The sequence below is a fragment of the Gasterosteus aculeatus genome, chromosome Y (genome assembly GCF_964276395.1).
Source record: "Gasterosteus aculeatus chromosome Y, fGasAcu3.hap1.1, whole genome shotgun sequence".
Taxonomy (NCBI): domain Eukaryota; kingdom Metazoa; phylum Chordata; class Actinopteri; order Perciformes; family Gasterosteidae; genus Gasterosteus; species Gasterosteus aculeatus.
The window spans coordinates 15,234,384-15,257,006 of record NC_135709.1 but is presented as its reverse complement, the minus strand read 5'-3'; the positions used below and the strand labels follow the sequence as shown (position 1 = coordinate 15,257,006).

General features: G+C 45.0%; 1 protein-coding gene across 5 annotated transcripts in view; it reads left to right on the top strand.

Moving 5' to 3' along the window:
• LOC120812249 (serine/threonine-protein kinase BRSK2) overlaps nt 1-22,623 on the top strand; it is a 154,451-nt gene that overhangs the window by 69,424 nt on the left and 62,404 nt on the right. Inside the window, exon 1 of one of the 5 annotated variants that reach the window (XM_078097832.1) lies at nt 4,928-5,007. The exons of the other annotated variants lie outside the window; for them this stretch is intronic. Coding sequence (XP_077953958.1) covers nt 4,953-5,007 — 55 coding nt within the window. The 5' untranslated portion in view covers nt 4,928-4,952. Of the gene's footprint in view, nt 1-4,927; nt 5,008-22,623 lie in introns of those variants that run through there. 5 annotated transcript variants of the gene reach the window in all.

The following is a 22,623-nucleotide window of genomic DNA, read 5'->3' as shown; positions in this document are numbered from 1 at the left end:
GCCCCTCTGACCTCCTGTTGGGTAAAGTCAGCGACCCCGGGCTTTGAGGAGCTGCAGCTCGGCTTTTCTACTGACAGCGTGGATGCGTTTGTAGAGCTCCGGTCCGTTGCTTGACCCAGCTTTAGTCTAGTACAGCGTCAGTTTGCAGTTACGCACGTTTTCTTCCGTTTCATGCATTTGCTTGTGAAAGACGGTTGTGTTTCACACTCTGTTTGCCGGCCTTTCCCTCTGACTCCGAGCAGTCAGGCCTCGGCCGGGCCGGAGTGTTTTAACCCTGGGCGGCAGGACTCTGCAGAGCTCCGCTCCGTGGTCGGGGCTCCCAAAGGACCTTTTAAAGCAGCTGAACGGGGGAAATAAATCATTTTCAAAACCGGATGGGACTTCGAACCCAGCAACGCTCTCCGCTGCCCTCTCTTCCTCAATATGTCCCCCAATTGCTACTTTCCCACTTTCTCCCCGTGACGTGCCGACCCTTAAGCCTCTCTGCTCGCGTTCTCTGTTTCCGGGTGAATGGTGCTCATTATTGAGGACTTTAGACCGACTTTGTTGGATATGTTGCTCTCCGCAAGCTGTGAACCTGCTAGTTAAGCCTGTTCCGGCTGAAAGAAACGGTCCCCTGCCGGCCTGGGAGGGCAAAGCGCCGACTCCGCTGCGTCAGTGTCGAGCACAATAACCACGGTCCGCTAAGTGATTCGTTGAAAAGAGGAAAAAAAAGTCTGTATATGATCACACAGAGAGTAATGAGGGGGATTGCTTCACCGTTGGGTTCACATTGGGTTCACACACACACACATTTGTCTTTTTGTCTGGACGTCACGGTGCATCAATTAATGAAAAATAAGCGAGTACTCAGTTGTTTTTGCTCCCTTTTTCTGTCAGTTGGTGCGCTAGACAGGTGTTGCATTAAGACATTGAGGTAGATCTCCTTGTATCGGGTTTTGGCTTATGTCCGTCAACACTACAGTTAAAACCGACCCAATTCAGATGTAAAAGCTCCACCAAACTTTCAGCCCTAGAAGTGGCCAATCTATTTCTCTGTACATGCACACAAATATTGATTAAACAAAAGCTGATTGCTTTTTCATTCTAAAGTTTTTGAATTGATTTAAGTTTCCTGCTGCCGTATTTTTTTTCAACACCCCTCGGTGGTTTGTTTACATAAAAAGAAAAAGCACAACGTGTGCGAGTGTATATTTTTTTGACTTGATTTCCACCAGAGGAACCAGGTCGATGCACAGAAGGAACCTCGGCCACGTACTGTTCTGGCTTCTCAGTCCTGCGTCCTTCCCCGACAAACTCCTCTGGTCAACATGAGCTCTGCTCTCTCTTCAGAGAGGCGTAAAGAGTGTTTGCTCCCGGCTGAGGGTTAATGCTGGCAAAGAGAGGTCTATATCTCTATTAGGAAAGGGGGCAAGGCTGCCGCTGTCCGTGTATGTGCAGGGGTGCAAGCCCACTCTGATGAACGCCAGCAGGTTGTTTAATGCTCTGCGTAGCGCATCGTTGGAAGCACGTCGCTCTGATTCCCTGCTTTACTCCAACCACTTTTCTCAGCTGGAAATGGACCACTACCTCCCCACCAGCCCAATCCGACTGGGAGCTGCCCAGTGCCAAATCGACACCCTGGCTTAGCGTCGCTCATTATAGACGCGGAGGGAGTCGACGAGGCGCCTCAGTTTCTCTGTATTGAGTTTGCTATGTTCAATGGGCGTCAGAATATTACAGGTTTCTATTACAGGTATTCTGTTGCCCTTTTTGATTGTCTCCTGCAATTATGTTTTCCCCTGTATGACAAGTTGTGAACTCAAAGCTCTTTTTCTTGATTTTTTGGTCTATATTCTTTTTGGACAATGGCTGCATGAGTGAAAAAAAGTATTTAATTGTTTAATTACTTAATGCAGTATCAGAATATAGAAATACTGATGCTGTATCTTCTTTCTACAGTCAATGTAAATATTAAATCAGATATGTTTGTCAGTAAACCATCATTAAATTGAAAATATTTGTATTACCTCCTTAACTCTATGTGACTGTTAATTAACGCTAATATGGAATTACATGCAACTAACTATATCATATCATCAAGAGTTAAATGTGACAGCGTTTCCTGCAGCGATTAAATTCTTGACACCAGTAGAAAAGTAATTATAGTCTTACCTCTTGCTACAGTTATTCTGCTGGTCGCAAAGCTGTTTGAGTACAAGATTACATTACATCAATAATGTATATAGGGATATGATGGTCTGTGTGTTATTAGATTGTGATAACAGAGAGTCCACATGATTAAAAAGCGGATTTGTTTGGATACTGATTGTGTTTGCAGGGTGTTTGCACGGCTCGGAAAGTGTGTGCTGCATGCCGTAGTCATTTGCATTGGACTCTCCTCTTGTCCCTCTCTCCATTCTCTGTATACATAATTCCCAACAACATTTCCCAACAATAAATATAATGAATATAATGCCTACTGGGGGGGAAAAGCCTCCGTGGATGGTGTGTGGAACTAATGGGATATTTCCAGCTTGACAAAGCATGAGTTATCCCGTATGTGTGTGTGGATGGAAGGGAGCTGGTAGGTGTAATTTACATTAGCGTGCGTCACTGCCTTTGTGGCACTTTGAAACACACACGGCCCTAGAGATATACTACATATAAATATATATTTGGAAATAATGTATGAATACACAGTATTCTCACCCGCCTCAACACACAACAAGTTGTCCCTCTTGCAACTGGAAAACGATACCCGTCCATTATTCATTGGTATGACTGATTCCCTTTCTCACTTACCTGCTCATATACCTCAAAACTCTGGATACCTCCCCAAAGAAAACAATCAATTAGAGAGATTGACTGAAATTGGGGTTGGCTCAGTGCCTCAGTGTGTGATTTAGTACAAATGCACGTGTGAAAAGGTGATATGAAAGGTGATAAAGTGATGATAAAGTAATGTACAGCAGCTGCACACCGTCATGTACACAGCTCTTTTTATGGGACAGTTAAAAAGTAGTCTTAATGAAGCCCTTTAGTGGAGTGGTCTTTGGAGAAGCTGCCAAACATGAGCCCCGTAGCCCCCTTCACCGGCCCCCCAGCACAAGAACTCATTACTGTCAATTAGCCCGGCAGTTAGAGTCCTAATGGACCCTGTCACGCATAGAAACACACACACACACACACACACACAGACACACACACACACACACACACACTTGCTCACACACGCACACAACCACCGTGGAAATGTGAAAGTAGCGCCCTAATTTGAACTTTAAAGCTGGAAGGCTGTGACTAAAGCACCGGCATTGCACCATTGCGACGTACGTCAAAATAACAGTAAAGATGTTTGTTGTAGTGGGTAAAGTAGCCGGCGATAAGAGTTAAAGTGCATACAATCCTTCTTCTGTGCAATACGTGTCTAGAATAAAGTGTACCTGTGTTGTAATCAACATGTATTGCAAAGACATGCCTTATGGAACATCACTTGCAGTGAAATCGGGGAAAACCTCATTAACTTTCTGCGTATCGACGTTTTTTATGTTGTGAAAGTGGCTCAATTGTGTGCCTGGGTCGAGAGACTTAATGTTAGAAAAGTCACAGATTCTTCACTTGCTGTGTGATGGGAGCATGTCTGATGAAGCCACTTTGTGCGGAATCACTAAAATAATACGTTACATTATTATAGTTGAAGTTCAGTGAGGGTTGGCATTTTCTGCTTGTCTCCAAAACCAGGTTTATTTCCAAAGATTCCTCTCAACGAGGTTATCTGGGTGTCATCTAATCGCGTTTGAGAGGGTTGCGTCTCGGCTCAAAGAAAACAAGAGAAACTCGTCTTGAAGAAGAAAGCGTTGAGCGTGAAGTACACACAGAATAGACAGTGAAGATAATGTTGCCTGTGCAAATCAATTCAGCTTTAGGACCATCAAGCATTAACCCACGTTCTAAGGAGGGAGCATTGTACGGTGCCTCAGTATAGAAACATGATCATGCACGCCTTCACTCTTCTTGGAGGAAAACGTAAATGAGAGATGGATAGAAAGAGCAGCAAGAAGGAAGACGCTCAAAGTGAAAAAGAAGAGGTTTGTTCTATTCAGCACTAGTGCGTGACGTCTAAGAGATAGAAGTGGCGAGGGATTGTTGTGATGTGCGTATTTGTGGGGGGAGGGGGGACTTGCGGTACAAGTAGATGAACTACATCCATCTGAGCTCCAGCCGCTTGTACGCAAATAACGGTTAATATTCGCTCATTGAAAGACAGGGAGCTTGATTAATGAAGCAGAGCAGCAGAAAAATGCCAGCTGCATTCAGTCCAGCTTCAAAGTGTCAAATGGTCTGAGGCGCTGTTTGGAGCTGCAATGTAATGTTTGTTGACATTATTGATTGTCTGGATGTATTTCTTATTAATTGGGCGGGTAATGTTCATAATAAACCCTGTTTGTTACATTTCAAGATATTTCAGCGGTTGCAGGACTTCATTATCCATTAGTCATCAAATCATTGTCACTCTCTACCGGCTTTTCTCTAATGAAACCCAAGAAACGTTGATTTTGGATTGAAACTAGTCCGTTGAGTTTATAGTGTGTGCGTGTGCGTGTGTGCGTGCGTGTGCATATGTCCAGATGGAGCGGGGACATAAACTGAGTAGGACTCCTGTTTCTGGTTCTGCAGGTGTATATTTGTCTGGCATTTATTTAGACACACGGCTTCTGCATCTGCTCCTGCATCCTGCTTCTACCTTAAAGTCACTAACGTGTTTGTACATGTGCCTGTTTGTGTGTGTGTGTGTGTGTGTGTGGAGGGGGAGGTTTGTCGGAAGAGGGAATTCCGGTTCCCCGGGGGGGGGGGGTTGCAGTTCAGTGGGATGCACCTGAGCCCCACTCTCAACCAATCAGGTGCTTGTGAGTCGGATCAGGTGCCTTATCTCAGGTGGCACAGCAGTGGAGTCGGACAGGCGAATACACATGCTACACACAAACACGCTGCCGTTATGCGTCTTCATGTGCCAGGACACATCTGGTAAGGACTATCCGTATATTTGCTCTAGTATTTGTACAGTGCATCTGGAAAATACAATTTGGAATTCATTGCAGTGTATCCATATTGTTTGTAGGCATCATACTCAAAATTTGACTTGGCACAGAATAGAATTTTATGCTAATACTGTAATTTGATTGGACAAATTGAACAGAGCATTGGACTAGTTAACTCTGCCGATACATTTAAGAAATAACAAATTGAAAAGCAACAAATTACCAGTATTTAGAATTCAAAAGGGAATAGATGTATTGCATCACCCTGGATTAATAGAGAAAGACCTATTAGTGAGAAACTACCGGTAGATCATTTTTTGCTATTTCTGTACGCACAGTTTACAAATATAATTCTACCACCATGTGGTTCCATGTCAGAGTGTCTGCTCAGGCCGGTGTGAACAGCATGTGTGATTGTATGGACTGGACAGGGGCCAGACGCACACCTGACCTCATGACAACCAAACACCGCACGCAGCATGGCTCAGGGGCAGCAGCACCATCAGACGGTCGGAGTAAAGGGGGGGAGGTGGGGGTTGATGAAAGGATTGAAGGTGATCGGTGGAGGCTGCAAGCAAGGACACGAAGAGGTGAGGACGGGAGAGAAGAGGAGAACGGACACAGGAAAGCCTAGAGGCAATGCTGTCAGAAAGCACGTGACAGTTCCTTTAAGTGAAGAGAAGACTGCACTCAAACAGGTGGCTGGAAATGATACATTTCATTGGGAGGAGAAAGAGCGTGGAAACAGACAATTAGAGCGCGCTGCCGCGCTGTTGTCGTACCAAAGACTGGTAGCAGTAGAGGGCTGACATGCGACCCTGGGGGCGGATACACCTGTCTGATGCACCTGTGGTCCAAATGGGGGTTGTATTTGTTCAATCAAACATTATATGAATGAAATGGACAACCAGCCCCTTCCCTAAAAAATACTATCGAATCCATTATCGAATAAAAGGTTTAGGGCAGGATTTCCAACTACAGACCTCCCGTGTAGGAATAGATTTAGTTAGAACGGGACTTCAGGTTGCGGATGGGGTTAAACGGCCAATATATGTTGTTTAACTGTATTGGGAATCACGGCTGCTCGTCGCTCACTTCAGATCCACAGTCAGCGATTGGTTGCAGTCAGAAACCAGTTCCAGCGCCCTGCTTGTTTTACTCTGATGGATTAGAGTATGACGTATGAAGCCAGGGTTGGATTAATCTCTAAAGACTGATTTAGATTGCACTCCAACACGCACACACGCAGCCATGGCCTGCATGTATGCACACGAACCATCTAGCATGCTCACATACACACGGACGCTGTTAATATTCCACCCACTGCTGCGTGCCTTGCATCCTCCTTCCTGTGCGTCCTCTTTTGTTTGCTCCTCTTTTGTTCGATCTCTTTCGTCCTCTCTCCCGCTGTGCAATCAGGGGCGCTTCTCTTCTTTTAATTAGCGGTCTTGTTCTCCCTCTTCTTCCCTCGGCCAGGACCACTAATATTGCAATTAGCTCCTCTAGGAAGCTTTCAACCACAGCCTTTGTTCTTCTCCACGCGTTGCAGCATTGCTCCACAGAATATCATACGTGCATGATGCAGCGTCATTTTAATAGAGGGTGGGGGTGGAGGCATAATCAAAGCTGGCCTCATTTTACCCCGTCAGAATCAAAACACACGTCGTTGTGGTTGGCAGGGGCTGAATGTTTCTCTCTTCTCTCTGATGGGAAGGATTTTTTTCTAAATATTTCTGCCTCTCTTCATCTCTTCCGCATCCACCACTCACCCTTTTGAGGATCCCCCCCCCTGTTTCTCTCCTTCACTGTGCGTCTCTACGCACAGCGTCTCTCACTCATCTCCCTTCCGTGTCTTCAGATGTCCCTCTCCAGCGGCGCCCTTGGGGACGGATAGGAAAGGTCGTTAAAAAAAGAAAACAATTGAATTTAACGGCGTGACACTACACCGTTAACCTACGAGCAGTCGGGTGTCGTACTGCAGTTCAGTGCGGGACAGCTCGAGAGGCCGATAGTTCTTTAGGTCGTAAACCTCCTGACAACAATCGCCCTCGTTGCCCTGCAGTCTGTCTTTTAAAGCCTCTGCTTGAGGAATGGGTTTTATAGGAGAGATAAACGTGCATTTAAGAGAGTTGATTGGACTGGATATGGCTGCTGTAAATAATTCCAGGTTATTATAAAAGCTGTAGCATCATTACAATTATCCACTACATTACGGCTAACAAGCGACCCCATATTAACACCAACCGATGGTTTTCTGTCAAATTTAGAATGACATTAAAATGTACAATATAGATCCCTCGAGGAAACTTCCTGCTATATGCGCTGCAGTAATTTGCATGCTTTTCCACATCATTAAGCTGGACACTGGACACATTTTGTTGATGTATTAACATCAAAGGTTTTTACTGAGGGCGTCTTGGGTATCCCATTTTAATCACTCAAAGAATCTGAAAGTACAGACAGCAAAAGTTATCCAAGATTAAAATTGCATATTCATCTGGCTATGAATGATGTATGTATTTGTAAAAAACTTTAGAACATACATCAAAATTACTAGAAAGTTTGGTGGTATGGCTCAAATTATCGGGGAAAAAAACTGCTTTAATATGTATGAGATCTTACAAAACACATGTTTAAAGAAGGACTACAGGTGAACAAGCAACAAAAGAACTATATATATATATATATATATATATCAGTTCTTTTGTTTCTTTTTATATATATATATATATATATATATATATATATATATATATATATATATGGAACTTGCCCAGTTGATTACATACTTCGAGACAACTTCCTAATTTTCTAATTAAATATTCAATTATTCGATTCGAACTTCTGGTACATTTTAGAGAAGTCTACAGACAAAATGTATAGTTTGTATATTTACTCTCTATTGTGTAAAATGAGATAGGAGCAAAACAGCAGACAATCAGTACCTGAACATCTCCCTCGCAGGTTTAACATCTGATTCCCTTTCGTCTCGTCTTTACGGAGACCATCCCACCAACTTTATGAGAATTGCTCCGCCGTCACATGAAACTTTCTTCCTGTGATCATGTCTGCAGGCATGGAGGGAATGGGGAAGGGAAAGGGAAAGAGTGTCACACTTTGCAGAGAGAGGTGGGGGACAGAGCAAGAGGAAAATCTCCGACACGTTATAAAAATATTTTAAAAAGAGAGACAGCAACATCTGTGCGGGAACTTCAAACACCCCTTTGAAAGGCAAAATGTGATTCCGTTCGGGATTCTCTGGCTTGGTAAACAGCCAAATGTTTTATTTGGAAGTCAGTTGGAGAGTGTGTTTGTGTGTTTGTGTGTGTGTGTGTGTGTGTGTGTGTGTGTGTGTGTGTGTGTGTGTGTGTGTGCGTGCGTGCGTGCGTGCGTGCGTGTGTGCGTGCGTGTGTGTGTGTGTGTGCGTGCGTGCTCCAGGGTGTGTGCTCAGGAGAGGGGGCTGCTTTGTAGGGGATGAGTGTTTGTCGGAGCTGGTATTGGATAGCGAGAGCGAGCCGAACACACTGAGAGGGGATGAGGGCTCCAACTGCTGCTGAGAGCAAAGTCCGGTGATTGGCAGGGATGTGATGCAGTCCAAATCCACCCTAAACCCAGTTTACTCACTTTTTGAGGCCGACATGTTTGCCTTCTTAATCACTGTTGTCATTTGTGATTTGGGGATATAAAATGTGTGACTCGAATCTAGTCTGTTATTTTAATCATATAATACCTTGTCGTTATCTCTGATTCTTTTTTTTTCTTTTGCACCCCTTCCCTGCCTCTCCTCCCTGGATGGATCTGCAACATCTCACTGTTCTCTTTTTACTCGTCTAACAGGTAAGATGTAGAACTGCGACGATAAATGACCGCTCCTTTTGAAGCTGCTGCAAAGCAGATGCTGAACCGAACATCAGACCTTAAGAAGACACACTCTTCTCAAAATAAAGGGATATCTATTGCAATGTTGTTGCTGAGTAGTTCCTTTTATGGCTAGCTATAAAAACAGTAGAAAATGTACTCTTCTCAATGGATGGGACGGTTCAATCGGAGGTTGCAATTATGTTTTGCAAAAAAAAAAAACAGAGAGCAGGGAGCTGCCGGTATACCTGGTATGAGACCGTCGACTGCAGCTCACATAGTTGGAGTGAAATATTACCTTTAATAATGCCGTCTCATGTAAAATTTTCGTTTTTAAGAGTCTGGAAGGTGAGTTATTGGCCATTAAATGTATATTCCCATTAACTTCTTTCCGCCTGCATTTTTTTCTAAAGATATTATTCTCATCCCCATCTTATTCTGCTCCTCCAATCAGTGTTGTTTCCATGCTCTCTTCTTCTGCGTCATTCTTCTCTCCCGTTGCTCCCCTTCATTGGCTAAGACCATAGCCGCCGGCTCTGCAGCGAGGTGATGGTTTGTGAAATTACTGACATTACAGACGGGGGCGTATCTTTTACGCCGTTGTGAACGGGGCACCGGCCACATAAGGTTCCGCACTTTCTTACCTTTTCTGCTTTCTTCTCGTCATCCTCGACTTTCGGCCTTCTTGCCCTCCCCCCAACCCGCCGCCCTCCTAGCGACAATGGGTGCTGCCCGCTCATGAGTGTCGAAATCCCTGTGACTCTCCCGTATTAGTGCGTGTGTGCGCGTGTGTGTGTGTGTGTGTGTGTGTGTGTGTGTGTGCTTGAGGAATAGTTTGCATTTCAAGGACAGATGCAGCTACTTCACGTCAGACTCCAATCTATATATTTCCTGTCTCTCGGTTCTCCATCCCTCCTTTCTTGCTGTCTGTTCCTATATCTGCACTTCAGTGCTGCACCAGACCCGAGTTAAGGCTATTTGCGTCATCAGCTTCAGGCAACTTTCCAGATGCAGCGGGTGAATATTAAGCTCTGACTGCAGAGCGTATTTCTCATTATTGCAGCTGTGCACAGGAGTGGTCCGGACACATGTGCGCACACACACATACACACACACACACACACACACACACACACACACACACACAGAGAGGATAAAACTGAGGTGTCACTCTTTTTTTCATGTATGCAAACTCAAAAGCGCACGCTGAAGTGCACACATTTCTATACATTTACTTCCACCAGCGTCCGTCATAAACCGCTTCTCCCTCCCGCCTTGTCGCCATAGCAACCCTGTTGCAAGCACAGCCCTTGACATAAACCCAACCCGCCCCTCTCAAGCCTCTCCGTCTGTCATCAGTGGCAGAGAGGATTGTCCATCAGCACTCCTGATATCTTGATTGGCAGTTGCCCCTCAGACGTGTGTGCAGAGTGCACGTCCTCAAAATGAGATGGCCCTACCAAGTACAGGCATTGGAGGGGAAATGGATTTTCTTGGAACTCGAAGCGGCCCTTTGCCTTTTTTGAAGGATAAGAAACAACTTGTCTGAGAGGTCTCCAGTCAAATCCACGTCATCGTTAAGAGATGTAGGATGTCCGAACCGCCTGGCGCACGTCCATCAGAGAAGGGCAGCGTGCATCACGCCATCGTGACGGACTCATTTATAGCCTTTATGCCAAGGCACACGTGCCAGACTGGTGATAAACAACATGTAAGAACGTCAGGGATACCTCCCTTGTCCACAAGGTTCCTGTGACAGTTTCATGAGCATTAACATGATATATAAAAGCCATCAGGCCTGCGGACGTGACTGTCTCACCCTGTCTGCACCGACGCCGGGCGTTGACACAGTCTGAGTTTATGTGATTTGATCATTTAATTGTACAAATTGACTGTTTGAGTGAACCAGTGGTAAATGGCAATTGTGTTATTGACAATACACACTAACGCACATCATGTGTATGTACTGCAGGCATGCTCTCGCTATCATACTCTACTACACATGGCCGTGTGTGTGCGTGCGTATGGTTGGAGGGGATGTAGCTGATCAATAAGTAGTCAGCCGCTCTGACTGTATCATTATCATTTTAATGACTTCAGTATTTTCACTCCCCGACGGCCGTCGACATGAACAAAACCAGAGGTCTCCAAAAGTTCACGCCAGCCGACGGGCTGCGTTCAGGTGTCAAGTAATGGCTGATGACTTTTTAAAGACGGCAAGCAACCAACGGAGACAATGTTCATTGATTTATCCTGTGGTAGAACAGGAGATTCTCCTCTCTGCGTGCTTCTTAGATTGAATGTGTTGGTTAATGGGTCAATGTTGAGGGTAAGCTGCCCTGCTCTGGTTTACATAACACGAGCCTTTATGTAATAACGTGATATCCTATGTGTGCTCATGTTTGTGCCGCACTGCATGGCAATGTCACTCAGGGCCTCAGCTGAATATTATTTCCATACTTGACTCATTTTTTGATCATTTGCCAATTCATTATTAAACCAGTGCAGTCTTAAGATTAATTTTCTTTGGCCGGACAGCGGTCCAAAACCCAAAAGAAAAGCAAAACTAAATATTTAAACTTCAAACCAGAACATGTTTTTCACCTGGACTAGTCAGTTATCAGGGGTCTCGCTACACACGTCATCATTCTGGGATAAAGAGAAACATCCTGTTGTTCATATTCCTTCAAACCAACACAGTCGCCTTGGACAACGCCAAGAAATGGATGCAGACAAGGTGGCCTTGCGAAAATAGCTAAAGATTATTCCGGCTGAAACCGGCAGCCGTTTGACAGCCTGATACCTTCAGTCTGCATCCGGTGAGTCAGGTGACTTGTATACAAAGCGATGGAAATATCTGTCTGCCCCAGGGATCAATAGTTTTGTTTGACCAATTACCATAATAATGTATATAGCACAAGCTTATTATTACCATCAGATTTAAAGATCAAGTAAAGATCAGGAGAGAAGTAACCCTGGGAGGATGAAGCAGGCCCTCTAGTCCTGCTTTTTGAATTGAGCTGTGGAATTTCATCGCGGCAGGCAAGATAGAAACGGAGAAAGGAAGAGAATCGTTGTGTGTTCTGTGTGTGTGTGTGTGTGTGTGTGCGTGCGCGCTGAGCGGCTCGCAGCGTGTGTCTAAAAGCCCCCTGAAGTCGTGTTGAACAGATGGCTCTCTGCTCTCTCCGTCTCCCTGGTGGTGGAATACTAGGCCCTCTGACGTCTCTCTGTCCCTCTTTGCGTCCATCTTTTCGGTTTATTATGCTATTGGATCCGTCTTGCTCTCAGTAAACATATTTTTCAGAGTCACTTTCCTCATCCCCTTTTTTTTGCCATTTTAATCAGATATTTCCCTGGGCTTTGTTTGACATCTCTCTCCCATGTCAGCCTTTGTTCAGTTTAAAGGCCAGGTGAAATGGACTTGGCGAAGGGCCGCGGTGTTCGGCCTCCTTTTCTCAGTACTTTCCAATTTATTTGTGAGGGGGTGTGTTTGGTTTGCGGGTACTTGCCCTTTTTTGTACATGGCAATGTTTGCAGCTTTGTGCCGTGAGCCTGGTCCCTAGAAAGAAAGAAAAAGCAGGCAATCTGGGCATTGGCTTGTCTCAAGAACCACTTTCATTCCCATTCAGAGGTTGGACGTTACTCACCGAAATAGACACGTGCACCAATCATGCACACACTCGCACACAAATACACGCACAAAAACAAAGGTCAGTAATTATTGAAGTCAGTGCCCAGCTTTCTTTGCCTTATTTAAACTTTTACTTGTCTTTTACAATTGGGTATTGTCTAACAAACTACGCACGCACACACTGTTGTTATGTCAGGAAGGCATGATGCAACAGCGGAGCCATCTTGCCCCCCCCTTCCACCCCTCCTTCTAGCCCCACTCCCCCAGCCTCCTTCCCTGGAGAGATGAAGGGGTGCAGAAATGCATGTATTGTCATGCAAGCCAGGTTCTCTTTTGGAAGCATGTAGTGAGTGCTTTCCTCTTTGAATTCTCACTGGATTCATGTTTGGATAAAAAATAAATTGGAGTTTGTGGTAAAACAGCGTTTAAAACGAAGGATAAAAGTTTCATGTTTTGTGTATGACTCAACATGTTATGTTCTGCAGAATATGCATTTAACATGGACGAGGTTTAGAGGTAATAAATAGAGGACAGGTCCTTCATCAATTTGGTCAATTTTGTTTAGTTTTTGCAAATCATATGTACCTTTTAGTTTGAATGAAATGGACAATAGTCAAAGAAACATCCTCTCAAATATTATGTAATGGAGCTTAACCCCAAATCTACTAACTCATGGTTCAAGTACATGTACACTAATATCTTCTACGCTCTTCTGCAAGGCAGTCGTCTCAAACACAAATGTACATGTATTGTCTTTGTTATTTTGGTGCCTCAAGCTGTTTGTGATGGAACCAAACACTAATGGGGAAGCTTTGACACTTTGACCTTTCTCCTGCGCGCCGTTCGTTCAATGCTGGTAGAGAATTAAGACATAGAAGAAAGAAGAAAAAAAACACATGCCGCTATCTTTTTAAGCTGTCGACTTTTGAAAAGTATCTGTGTGAATCAATGTCACAGACTAGGAGGTGAGCCTCCCACCTCGACCATGCACACACACTCTGTCCCCCCATAGAACTGTTCGTGTAGCAGCCACCTTGTGCAAATTGACCATAATAGTGGGGTTTGTGTTCACCTTGGACAATCCCTCCTGCTGTTATTTGATAATAATTTAGAGTATTTATGCCACTTCTAGGTGACTGTAGCATGAGTCAAAAATATTCCACAGTTTTTCTATTGGTAGTTTTTTTTTCCTTCAGTCTTCTGGAGTGAAGTTTGCACCATTTTAGTGGCTGCTTCTTTCTGTCCAAGTTCAACCTCAAGACTCCTTTTGAGTGTGTGTGTGTGTGTGTGTGTGTGTGTGTGTGTGTGTGTGTGTGTGTGTGTGTGTGTGTGTGTGTGTGCGTGTGCGTGTGCGTGTGCGTGTACGCGCTCAAGCCGGCATCTCTCCTGCGTGCCCCTCATGCAGCACCCTCATTGCCAATTAAACTCAAATCAACAAACGAAGATGGAGTGAGACATCGAATTATATCCAATATCCTCTCATATGCTCAAGCCTCCTCATAACCCAAACAGCCCAAAAACAATATGCGCACTGAAATACACCCATAAAAGCTGACACTGTGAGTGACTGCTAGCTGCTGTAGAGAATACTTGGATGTACAATGTTGCTTTGTCAATATTTGTGTGTGTATGTACACTGTGTTTTAAATATTGTCATTTTATCAAAGATTAATTTGTTAATCTCAACACTAGAGATAACCAAAGGCAGATTGTGATACACACTTTTTGTCTTGATTATTGTAGTATGGGGATATAATTAGGATTCTAGATTGAAATGCTTGTACCTGTATGCTGCTCAGACGCGTGTTCCAATCATGCAAAGATTGAGCTTGATCTAATTGAGAACTAATGCCATAAATCTGTATTATTCAGCAGTAATAATTGAGTGCATTCTCCGTTTCTTGACAAATCACTGAATCCTTGATAGGATGCAAGACTGTAATGTAAAGCATGCAGGTGCAGGTTCACGTTCTTTATCAACACAATGCTCTTGAAAGAAAAAATGTCCTCCATCTCTTGTCATTAAAGTGCATTTATTGCCGTAGCTACCAAGAGCTTTCTGTTTTGTGCAGGGAGCCGTTGACCAAAAGTATAATTTCACACCGGCTGTATAAACAGTTTTTTATGTATGCATGCGTCAGTGCTCCCCTCGTCGCTCAAGAGCTAAACTACTCTTCCTGCTTTTGAAGCCGTCCTCTGGTGTTGTTTGCTGTTAGTTTGGCCGGTAGCCTTTAGAAGGTTGCAAGGGAATTCAGGCCGGGTAGACCGACGTCACGGCTGAATGCAAAAAGTTGTGGAGAGACGGAGGAGTTAAAGAGATTTTGTGAATGAACAAAACATGATGTTCTTGCTGATGTTAGTTAGTTGTTCTTCCGGCCTGTGTGCTGCCTGAACTGCTCCTGCCTTTGCAAACGCAGCGCTGATACTTGACCTGTGACCTGACAAATAAATTTTCCAGAACGAGAGAAGTTATTCGGCTGAATTTTTGATAACTCCGACCAGGCTCCAAATCTTGAACACGTATTCTTACAATTTGGTGACCCCGACGTGATTTGCTGACCTGGACAAAGAAAGACGGGGACGTCCGTTTTCCGGACCGAGCCGAAAGGACCGGCGGCGTGGTTCAGCATTGACAACAGGCGCGCAAAACAGAATCAGGTGAGCAGACAACCTTTTGTTCTAAATGAATAAAATGTCTGTGATTGGATACTTCTAAAAAGATTTGTTGTCAACTGCAGAATTCGTCTCTGTCCATTGACTGAATAAGGTCGTTACAAGACCACTAAATTTAAAACTAAATTTGAAAATTTCCTGTTGATCACATGTAAAGTATAAGCACATGCTCACACTGAATTCAACGTTAGGGAAAGTGAATAAGTGTCCATAGGTTTAGGGATTTAGGTAAAAATATATATACTCTTAGTCTGTAGAAATCCAAGTTGCAATCCGTGTGGTACGTAGATACCTCTGGTAACTGCAGTCCCACGTTTGCATGCAGTGGACTGGCAGTTTAGAATAGTGTAGGGGTTTAGGTTTAGGGACTTAGGTAAATATATGAAGAGTTTAAAAAGGAACGACGGGGCTCACTTGAGTTCCCTGAGGTCGACTCTTAGTCTGTAGAAATCCAAGTTGCAATCCGTGTGGTACGTAGATACCTCTGGTAACTGCAGTCCCACGTTTGCATGCAGTGGACTGGCAGTTTAGAATAGTGTAGGGGTTTAGGTTTAGGTTTAGGGACTTAGGTAAATATATGAAGAGTTTAAAAAGGAACGACGGGGCTCACTTGAGTTCCCTGAGGTCGACTCTTAGTCTGTAGAAATCCAAGTTACAATCCGTGTGGTACGTAGATACCTCTGGTGACTGGGGTCCCACGTTTGCATGTCGTGGACTGGCAGTTTAGAATAGAGCAGGGATTTATGTTAATCTTAGTCTGTAGAAATCCAAGTTGCAATCCGTGTGGTACGTAGATACCTCTGGTCCTGCAGTCCTACTCGTGTGATTCTTGGACTGGCAGGTTAGAATATTAGATGAAGAAATAAGGACACAGGGAAAGATTTGTTGTTTTTCATACTGGGAAAAGTGTGGGTGGTTGGTGTAACTCCTGGTGTTTTACCGAACCTGGAAGCTGGGCGTATCAGGACTTGAAAAAGGACTGAGAATCCGACAGTGAAAAGTGTTTGACCGGATTACACATCTGTGGGGATATGTATTAAAGGGTAAAAGGGAAAATCATAGTTAAATGATGGTGGTATAAACACGAGAGAAATAAAACAATACGAGTGAACTGGTGTTATAAGCCTCAACAATCGAGCGCTGTATTCCTCTAATACAGTAGAAGGTTCTTGATTGGGTTCACAGTATTGGGCATTGAGTCCTTTCTCTTGTGTTCAAAAACCACGTGTGAATAAATAAATAACCTGTGATGAAAATGGAGGAAACCATAACGATATGGGAGAGGTGTAAAGAAGGCACTCTGGGTTTCGCCCTATTTAAGACTTATAAGAGACATATGGATAAAACCCTAGAAAAAGATAGGGAATGTGTAACAAAAAAATATGTGAAGTGGGTTGCACAGAGGCAGGAAAGAGGAATGTTTGGAAGGGAGACGGATTCTCAACCAACAGGCGAGCAGCTGCAGGACCATCTTAGGATGGCGAGAAGAGGAAAAGACCAAGCGCATGCGCTCCTTGCCGTTAAAGGGAGATTTTGTGGAAAAGAGAAGAAAAGTGCAGAAAAGGCAGATGAGTTCTTAGTGGACTGTAGAACATTTCTGGGAGAAATAAATGCGGTATTCGTGAGTAAGACGGCAATGCAGTTGCCGCAAGCCAAAGCAGGAGAAGAGAAAGTGCATGAGACCGGTTGTAAATCTAGTGCGCCTCCTCCCTACTCGACAGGCCCATATGCGGAGGCTAATCGGTTGTTAAATGAACCACATCAGATGCCACTGAGGCAAGGGAAAGCTACTAATCCAGGAGAATCTCAGGTTTTGGTAGTTCAAAAAGGGTTGTTAAAGGTAACCCCATATCCACATGAAGAGAATGATGGGGTGGAGAATGTTTCTGCTTTTCTCTCAGAGACGGTACAATATTTGGAGGACAGGCCCCAGCCGGAGCCTGTCGATTGGAGTAATCCTAACACACCACAGGGTCACTCGACAGTCGTAAAGAAGCGGCAACCCGAGCACAGACCTATGACCTCATTTAATGTAGGGGGAGGAAGAGTTGCAGGAGAAGAGACTTTGTTAGAAGTCATAGCCCAGGCAGAGCGGCAATCAATCACCCGGGATGAGCGGGGGACAGGATGAGCGGGGGAGGCAGGTTGAGTCAGAGGAAGATGAGCCTGTCACTGCAGATGATTGGGACGAGGAATTTCAGGAGCATGGAGCAGCTCTAGAGTCACAAAAACCACAGTCATCTACTCAGATGGAGCGCCATGAGACAGGGGGGCTAAGAGGTAATAGGAACAGATATTATCAGGGGAATGCAGCCAGAGCGAATGTGCATCAATGTAATGATTTGAAACCCAAGTCAAAAATCAGACGGGATGCTCCGGCCTCTCATCAACTACCACTGTTAACGGCTATTTGTAGAGACGGAAGTGAAAAAACAACATATGCGCCACTCGCATTGTCAGACCTAAGCATGATGAAGCTCGCATTACCTAAAATAAAGAAGGGTGGTGCAGCGTGGATTCGTGGGTTCCTTGCTCAGTGTGTGCGGGTAGTGTTCCCGGTTTGGGGGATCATAGAAGAATTTTTGTGGCGTGTGCCTCACTAGCTGACCTCCAGAAGTTAGAGGGGGAAGCCGGGACCTCTGACCTCCCTGACGGGGAGCCTCTGGCAAATTGGGTGTCAGTGCTCTGGCCAAAGCTCAGACTCCAATATCCTGTGAAGGTGGCTACCACAGAACTCACTTATGTTCCCCCACACGACAGTGAGGGTGGAAATAGTTATATAAGGAGAGTCAGAGAATTATGGGACAACAAGTTAGGGGAAGATGTCATGGATGATCACAGAACCAAGCTTCTTTTTCGCGGCGCCATAGAGTCAGCTGTCTCGGAGACAATGAAGACCCAACTAAGAGGAATAGTGGGGTTGTCTGTCATGAATTTTGATGCTTGGTCCTCACAGATTAAACACTATGTGGACCGGAGCAAAGAAAAATATGATAAGGAAAAGGGTGAATTAAACAATATTCAGTTACAATTGGCGAAAACACAGCTGAAGGAAAGCAGAGAGAAGTTGAACCAGGGCAAGAGTGAAGCCAAACAGATGACCCAAACAACAGCGCCATCTCAGGGGGAAGGGCCACCTCAATATGGCCCTGATCCAGACCCCCCTCCCTTCCCATGTGCGCCAGCCTGCCAGCAGCCACAACAGGCCGTGTGCACTCCTACACAGGCTTACCATCCCCAACCTTATGCCCCGCAACCACAACACATGATGGGGGCCCCACTGTACGGTGGCTTCAGGCAACCGAAAAGACAGTGGGGAGGGGGAAATCGTGGCCGAGTTCCAAACAATGGAGGGCAGACAACGACAGAATACTTGTTTCAGCTGTGGGCAGCTTGGACATTGGTCCGACGCATGCTCCCATCCACCTCAGGGTCAGAGGCCTCAGTCTAACCCAGCTCAATACCCTTATGATGTCTATCCACCACAAGCACCACATACACTACAACAGGGTAATAGCCTGCGGCATCAGGCCCCAGGTCATCAGCAAATGCCATAGGGGTGCCCAGATCCGACGGCTGACGGTAACCTGTTTCCAGAACCCATGGTGACTCTGACAATCAACGGAAGAGATTACAGATGTACGCTGGACTCAGGTGCTAGGTATTCCACAATAAACACGCCACTGCCACCATCAAGGAATACTGTGCCAGTTATCGGATTTTCGGGTCAATCAGAGGAGTGGCCACTTTCTATTCGAGTCCCATGTAAATGGAAATTGCTCTGTTTTGACCAATCCTTTTTGGTTTCCACTGCCTGCCCGATTAACCTGGTGGGAAGAGACATTTTGTGTTCCCAAAATATCATTATGCAAATGACGAAGGGATGTATCACTGTAACATTCCCGGATGGGACACAGCAACGATGTGCCACTCCCCACTCTTATGGCCACCAGTTGCTGCAAGCTGAAGTTCAACAGACGCTGAATGACGAAGCAGAGGTCTGGTGGGGGAGAGTGGAGGACTATGATCGAACTGTTCTGCATGAGACTGTCCGCCGTTGGGGCCCATGGCTCAAGGTATTACACCCGACTGAACCACCTGCGGATCCTCCTCATTGCACGATGAACTATTCGCTGTCTCCTGATGAGAACTATGACACCCTGTGGAGTGGACTTGAGTTTGAAAGCGAGGTCCATGGACATCCTGCTGTTAAGGTCCGAGAGATCTATGTGGGGAAACAAGGTGTGGCAGCTGCGGTGGAACTAACCTCTGAGTTACAAGTTCTATATGCGCTACAAGAGACCTCTGCTCCTCACATCACCTTGCTCATCCAAAGTGGAGGAGAAGCCAAGAACATGGGGCCGATGGTTAAAGCGGGGGTTGATGCCACGGACTGGGTGCCCACTCAAAATGTTAACTTACATTACTCTCAGGCTAATGACATGTACCGTATTGCACATACCTCAGAAGTAAAACTTATACCAGAGAAACACCTGCTAAGCCGCACACATGGTAGGGAAAATACTGACCATGAGAACACACAGCTCATGCTAGTTGATTTTCCTGATACATTTTGGACAAAAGGGGGAGCTGATGTGGGATTGATTCCAATGGCCCCAGTGGTAATTGAATTAAAAACCGGAACGGTCCCAATTTACCGTCCTCAGTACCCCTTAAGGGAGGAACAAATCGCAGGGACATATACCCGGTTACCACAGGGTTATGTGGACTCACCATCAATTTTTAACCATGTTCTGAAGACCATTTTGGCAGAGTTGGAACTACCAGAAGGAGTTATTTTACTACAATATGTGGATGACATCCTGCTAGCAGGGACTAGCTCAGAAACGATTATGTCCGCTACCAGAACGGTTCTGCAGTGGTTACAGGAAAACGGCTTCAATCGAAATTGCAGATTGGGAGACAGAAGGTGAATTTTCTGGGGAGAATTGTGTCACCATCAGGGCAAGCTATGACTGACACACAGAAGTCGTCCATTTTGCAACATCCTCGGCCCACGACGGTTAGAGAAATGATGAAATTCTTAGGACTTGTAACATGGAGCAAGAATTTTATACCTGATTTCTCGGTGCAGGTGGCCCCCTTGAGGGCGCTAATATTGGGTGCGGGCTATAAAAACTACTCAAAGCCTTTGGTGTGGACCCGGGAGGCGGAGGCTGCATTTATTGCCACCAAGCAGGCCATGGCCAGCGCAGCCACGTTGCACCCCCCTGATTACTCGAAACCCTTCCATCTGGATGTTGATGAAAAGAACGGATTTGTGAATTCCGTTCTGTTTCAAAAGGGGGAGGGGAACACAGATCGTAAGGTTTTGATGTACTATAGTGGTAAGCTGGATAACGTGGAAATAGGGCATCCCTCGTGTGTCAGAAACGTAGCTGCTATTGGAAGAGCGTTGATTAAAACGGCCCATATAACAATGGAACACCAGACTGTTGTGCACACATCGCATGGAATAGTTGCGTTCTTACAGTCAAACGCGTTCACACTTTCCACGGCAAGACAATCAGTCATTGAAAATTAAGAGATAAGGTTGTGAAAGATTTAAATGAGGAATGAAGGTGATAAGGAATTAGGAGAGTTGTTTTATATATTGTCCATTTTTTGTATTAATGTTTGTAGTTTTTCGAGTTTTCTCCTAAATTCAGAGATGGGCGGTAAATTGTTGAGTGCTGCTATTGAGTGTATAGTGCACGATACACTTGATACAGTATCTTGATGATGGAAGCAAATGTCTGATCAAAGGAACATTTATAGCACCAGTACACGAAATATGGAAACTTGTTACAGACGGTCATCCTGTAATGTTCAACAGGTAGTACACCCTTACATTTGGATACGCTAACCCCGAGAGGTTGGTGATCTATCAGTAATGAATGTATGGATTGGATCAAACTAAGCATGAGCTGAGTTTGTATCTGCAAGTAACAGACATGTCTCCCACCCTCTGCTTTGCTTTTGGGCTGAAGAGCAATAAAAGTGGAGATTAACACTGAAGGCTGGACTTGGAAGTTTCCCTGCCCCTATGGCACCATGGAAAGAGGTGGTAATAGACTTCACAGACATGGGAATGAAGAATCGAGTTGAGGGCAAGAGGTATTTGTTGGTATGCGTTGATCCTTTTTCTAGGTGGGTGGAGGTGATCCCCACAAAATCAGAAAGAGCAGCAGACGTAGTAAAATGGCTGACCAGAGAACTAATACCCAGATTTGGTATTCCAGAAGTCATACGATCGGATAATGGTTCACACTTCTCGAACGCTGAACTACAAGAAATAGAGAAAACGTTTGGGATCAAGCATAAATTTGGGGCAGTTTATCATCCTCAGTCTCAAGGGCTAGTTGAGAGAGCTAACAGGACCATAAAGGAAGGTTTGGCTAAAGTCTGTGCTGAAACGAAGCTGACGTGGGTGGCAGCCCTGCCGATAGTGCTGTATGGGATAAGATCATGTCCTAACTCTAAGTTAGGGATAAGCCCCCATGAGGTATGAACGGGAAGAAAGATGCCTTGTCCGTTAACAACCACTTTGCCTACCACTGTCAGCCCATTGCAGTACCAACATGTGGAAATATCTGACTATATGAGAATGTGTAATAATACTGTGATGAGTATCTCTCAACAGGTGATAGAGATCCTTTCTGGAGAAGGAGAGTGTGCACCAGTGGAGGTGGATGACTGGGTACTACGTAAAGTAGCCAGATTCAGTTGGACTGATCCCCGCTGGGAAGGTCCATACAAAGTTGCAGAAGTAACCACGCACTGTGTGATAGTGTGCCGAGAGGGGTACCTGATCAATACAAGTTAACGGATCAGATAGCGGCCGGATGGGAATCATTGTTCCTTTTTATAACTGTAAACAAAAATGTGGATCGACTAAATTATGTACATTTCAATATCCAGCGGCTCACCAATATGACGAGAGATGCTCTGGAAGGGGTGCACAGCCAACTATCGGCCACCTCATTGATGACTTACCAGAACCGGATGGCTTTGGATATGTTATTAGCTGAGAAAGGAGGAGTGTGTGCGATGTTTGGCCAAGCGTGCTGCACTTTTATCCCCAATAACACCGCCCCAGATGGATCCTTTACTAGAGCATTACACGGACTAAGAGCCATGTCTGTTGAATTAGCTGAACACTCTGGTATAGACGGCACCGTCGGTAATTGGTTTGGTAAATACTTTGGACAATGGAAGGGCTTCTTACTGTCAGTTTTTCTGACCTTAGTAATCGCAATAGTGGTTTTTGCCCTTTGTGGATGCTGCTGCATCCCCTGTATCAGACAACTATGTCTCCGATGCATCACCTCTGCAATAGATGCTAAAATACCCCTGCCATACCAGATGGCTTTGTTACATGAGAGGATCCAATTGTTAGGGCCGGAGGAGATTGGAGAGGAGATAGGTATGGTAAGAACC